At 65.0% G+C, this 3109-nt stretch overlaps 1 protein-coding gene across 1 annotated transcript in view; it reads left to right on the top strand.

The window, feature by feature from the left end:
- Positions 1 to 555, top strand: part of EMIHUDRAFT_455997 (hypothetical protein) — a gene marked incomplete at its 5' end in the record, with an annotated part of 3561 nt that extends 3006 nt beyond the window's left edge. Inside the window, 2 exons of the mRNA XM_005785105.1 lie at positions 62 to 174; positions 260 to 555. Coding sequence (XP_005785162.1) covers positions 62 to 174; positions 260 to 396 — 250 coding nt within the window. The remainder of the gene's footprint in view (positions 1 to 61; positions 175 to 259) is intronic.
- Positions 556 to 3109: the final 2554 nt, after the last annotated feature.

Below are 3109 nucleotides of genomic sequence, written 5' to 3'. Positions count from 1 at the left end.
GGCCCGCCCGCGGAGGAGCGGCCCGTTAGCACTCACTGCACCTCGCCACGCCCGCGAGCAGGCGGCCTCCTCGCGCCGGCGGCGGACGGGCGGAGGCGTCCTCTGCTCGCGCTGCGCACGCTGCACGACATGTCGGAGCTCGTCCCCTTCGTGTCGCAGCTGCACGACCACCTGGTGCGCGCGCGCCGCGCCGCCACCGCGGCCCCGCGCGGGGGCGCCTTGGCTGCGGGAGGGGCCTGACGCGTGTGCTGCGCCGCAGGTGCGCTCCGCGCTCGAGCCGCGCGGCACCCAGGTCGACGCCCCGATGCTCGACATGCTGCTCGGCTGCGCCTTCCTCCCGCCCGCAGAGGCGGAGGCGGCGCTGCGGCCGCACCTCGCGCCGCCGCCGCAGAGTAGTGCCACAGACATCCCGCACTGGCACTGACACCCGCCGCCCCCGCGCGCGCCCCACCCCGGCCGGGAGAAAGGGGAGTGGCAGTTTGGGCTGGCAACAGTCGAGAAGCCTCGCACTCCATGTGCGAGAACGCAGGGGTAAATGTAAGCCGGATCGCATTTTTCGTTTTTCTTTTTTTTGGCCCTTTGCCCACGAAGCTGTGAACAACAGTTCCTTCCCACCCCGAAAATGATCGCCCTTCGGGCACCTTCCCACGCGCCTACGGGCACCCCAACACTCCCACACGCCAATACACGCGCGGCCGGCGCCTCTCATGCCCTTCTCCACGCACACCGCGTGAAAACTGCGCGTACGTCCCCGCGCGCACGCAAACACGCGCAGCGCCATTTCAGAGCTGTGCCATGTGCGTCTGCCCTGTGCTGGCGCCCCATAGCCGGCCCGCGCCGCCCGCACCAGCCACGCGCCTCTCGCACCACCAGACCCAGGCGCACGACCACTCACGCCGCGACGCGCGCGCCGCAGTGCACCTCTCACTGCAGTCTGCGCCCATTGCACAAGCGCCTGCACCTTCTTCAGGCACCATACCGCACCGGAGCGCGACGCGACCGGCAAGACGCTTCACCGCGAGGCGCGCGCGGCGGCACGCCGCGCGCGCAGGCCACCGAGCTCGCGCTACGTTACCCGAGCAGGGCTGCTGTGCAGTCTGCATGCAGACTGCACAGCAGCCCTGCTTGTTCTGAACATTCAGCCCGCGTGCTCCGCGCTGCGCCCCTGCCGCCACGCGCCTGGTCTGCACTGCACGAGGCGCGCGCGTGGCACGCTGCGCGCACGCTCCGCCATCCGTCCAGTCCGCTGTCCAGTCTGCCTGCACACAGCACAGAGCACACACACTGCCAGCCTGCCTGCACACACAGCAAAGTACACAGCATACAGCACCATGTGCACGCATACGCCTAACGACGCAGCCCGCACCCCACAACAATAGCCTGCCTCACGCCTCACCACGCCTTCTCGCGCTCACACCGCCAGCAGCCCGATCAGAGAAACTGCAGCGCGCGCGTGCATTCTGAGAGCGCCTTTTCATTCACCCCGCCGCCGCGCCTCCCCGGGCACTCACCGCAGCAGTGAAGATGTGAGTCGAAGTATGGGATATCGACCGAGCCCGCGCCTGCCGCACAAACGACAAAGTTCCGTTTCTTTTTACTGCCATAAGCATAAAAAGAAAAGAAAAAAGTGAAAAACGCCGTTATAGAAAGAAAACTCACAGGAAAGAAAAAACACCGCGGGGACCCACTTCCCCCCTCCCCCCCCGCCCCCCGAGGCTCAGAAAATAAAAGAAAAACATTCTAACCCCAGTAGGGATAACGCCGAGTGCCAGACCACCAGGGGGCAAGTGTGTGTAGCACCTTCGACCCCGAAATGAAGGTCGCCACGCAAAACCGAGTGATTCTGAGATCAGGTTGGGCGTTTCCCCTTTGGAGGCAGACATTTCAGAAAGCGAATCCCAGGCCGCATCTCCCCGCTCGAAGCGGGGAACCCGTCCCGGGCGCCCGCTGGAAGCGGGGGGCGCCCGCTCGAAGCGGGGGCGCCCGCTCGAAGCGGGGGCGGCGCAGGCTGCCACCGCTGCCCGGGCGCGCCGAGCGGCGGCGGAGGGCCGCCCAGGCCACCACCAGTGCCTCTCCCACCGGCGGCGCGGCGGCAGTGGCGCCGACCGCCCCTCCATCAGCGGCGGCGCGAGGCTGTCGTCGGGACGCCGGCAGGTGACGCGCGAATAGGGTGCCACCGGACCGGCCGACGAGCACCCAGCGGAGCCGTCATCGTGCATGGCGAGCCGAGCACCGCCGCGTCGCTTCTCGGCGCATTGGAGAGCAGAGGAAGCTGCTGGCGTCGCGGCTGGGATCGGCAGCGGCGCCAGCAGCTTTCTCTCTCCTTGTGTGAGGCACTCGGGGAGGTGTCCGGTCTTCGCGGCCTCGTTGAAGAGGTCGACTAGGTGGGGTATGAGAATTCTCTGGAACATCTTGTAGAAAGTTGGTGAGAGTCGGTCGGGGCCTGGTGATTGGGTTTCCCCTTAACTGCAGAACGCCCCCTCTACTCGGAGCTAGTAACACAGCAATACTCTCCGAGGGTTGGTCTGCGCTTTGGGTTTCCCCTAGCTGCGGAGCGCCCCCTCTACTCGGAGCTAGTGATACGAGAATACGTACCGCTCCTACGCAACACCTTACTATACTACAAGAATAACCTCCGCCTCCGCCCGCTTGCGCTCGGCCGCCAGCGCCGTCAGCCGGTAGTCCGCCGACGTCTCGCGCGCGTCAGCCATGACCTCGCTCTTCAGGGACATTTTCGACGCTTTTGTCCCATCCCCTATACTGACGTACGGCTTTAGGGCATGTTTTGCGAGTATATGGGACAAAAGCGTCGAAAATGTCCCAGAAAAGCGTCTCGAGTTTGTCGGGAGCTAAGTGCCTCGCCGCCCTCGCTAACCTGGTTTGTGGAGCTCCCACAGATGTTCTGACAGAGACCTGGCCGTTCTGACAGCGTTCTGACAGCGTTCTGACAGTGTTCTGACAGTGTTCTGACAACGTTCTGACAGCGCAAAATCCTCCCCTCTCTTCACAGCTCAGGGGCTCTGACATTCCCAGTTGCGCGACACTCTCACGTTGAGGCGTAGGCCCTGTTCTGACACAAACTTGGTCCCCGTTCTGACACAAACTTCCC

The sequence above is a fragment of the Emiliania huxleyi genome (genome assembly GCF_000372725.1).
Source record: "Emiliania huxleyi CCMP1516 chromosome Unknown EMIHUscaffold_164, whole genome shotgun sequence".
In the NCBI taxonomy this organism is placed as follows: Eukaryota; Haptophyta; order Isochrysidales; family Noelaerhabdaceae; genus Emiliania; species Emiliania huxleyi.
This window is presented reverse-complemented; position numbering and strand designations above follow the sequence as displayed.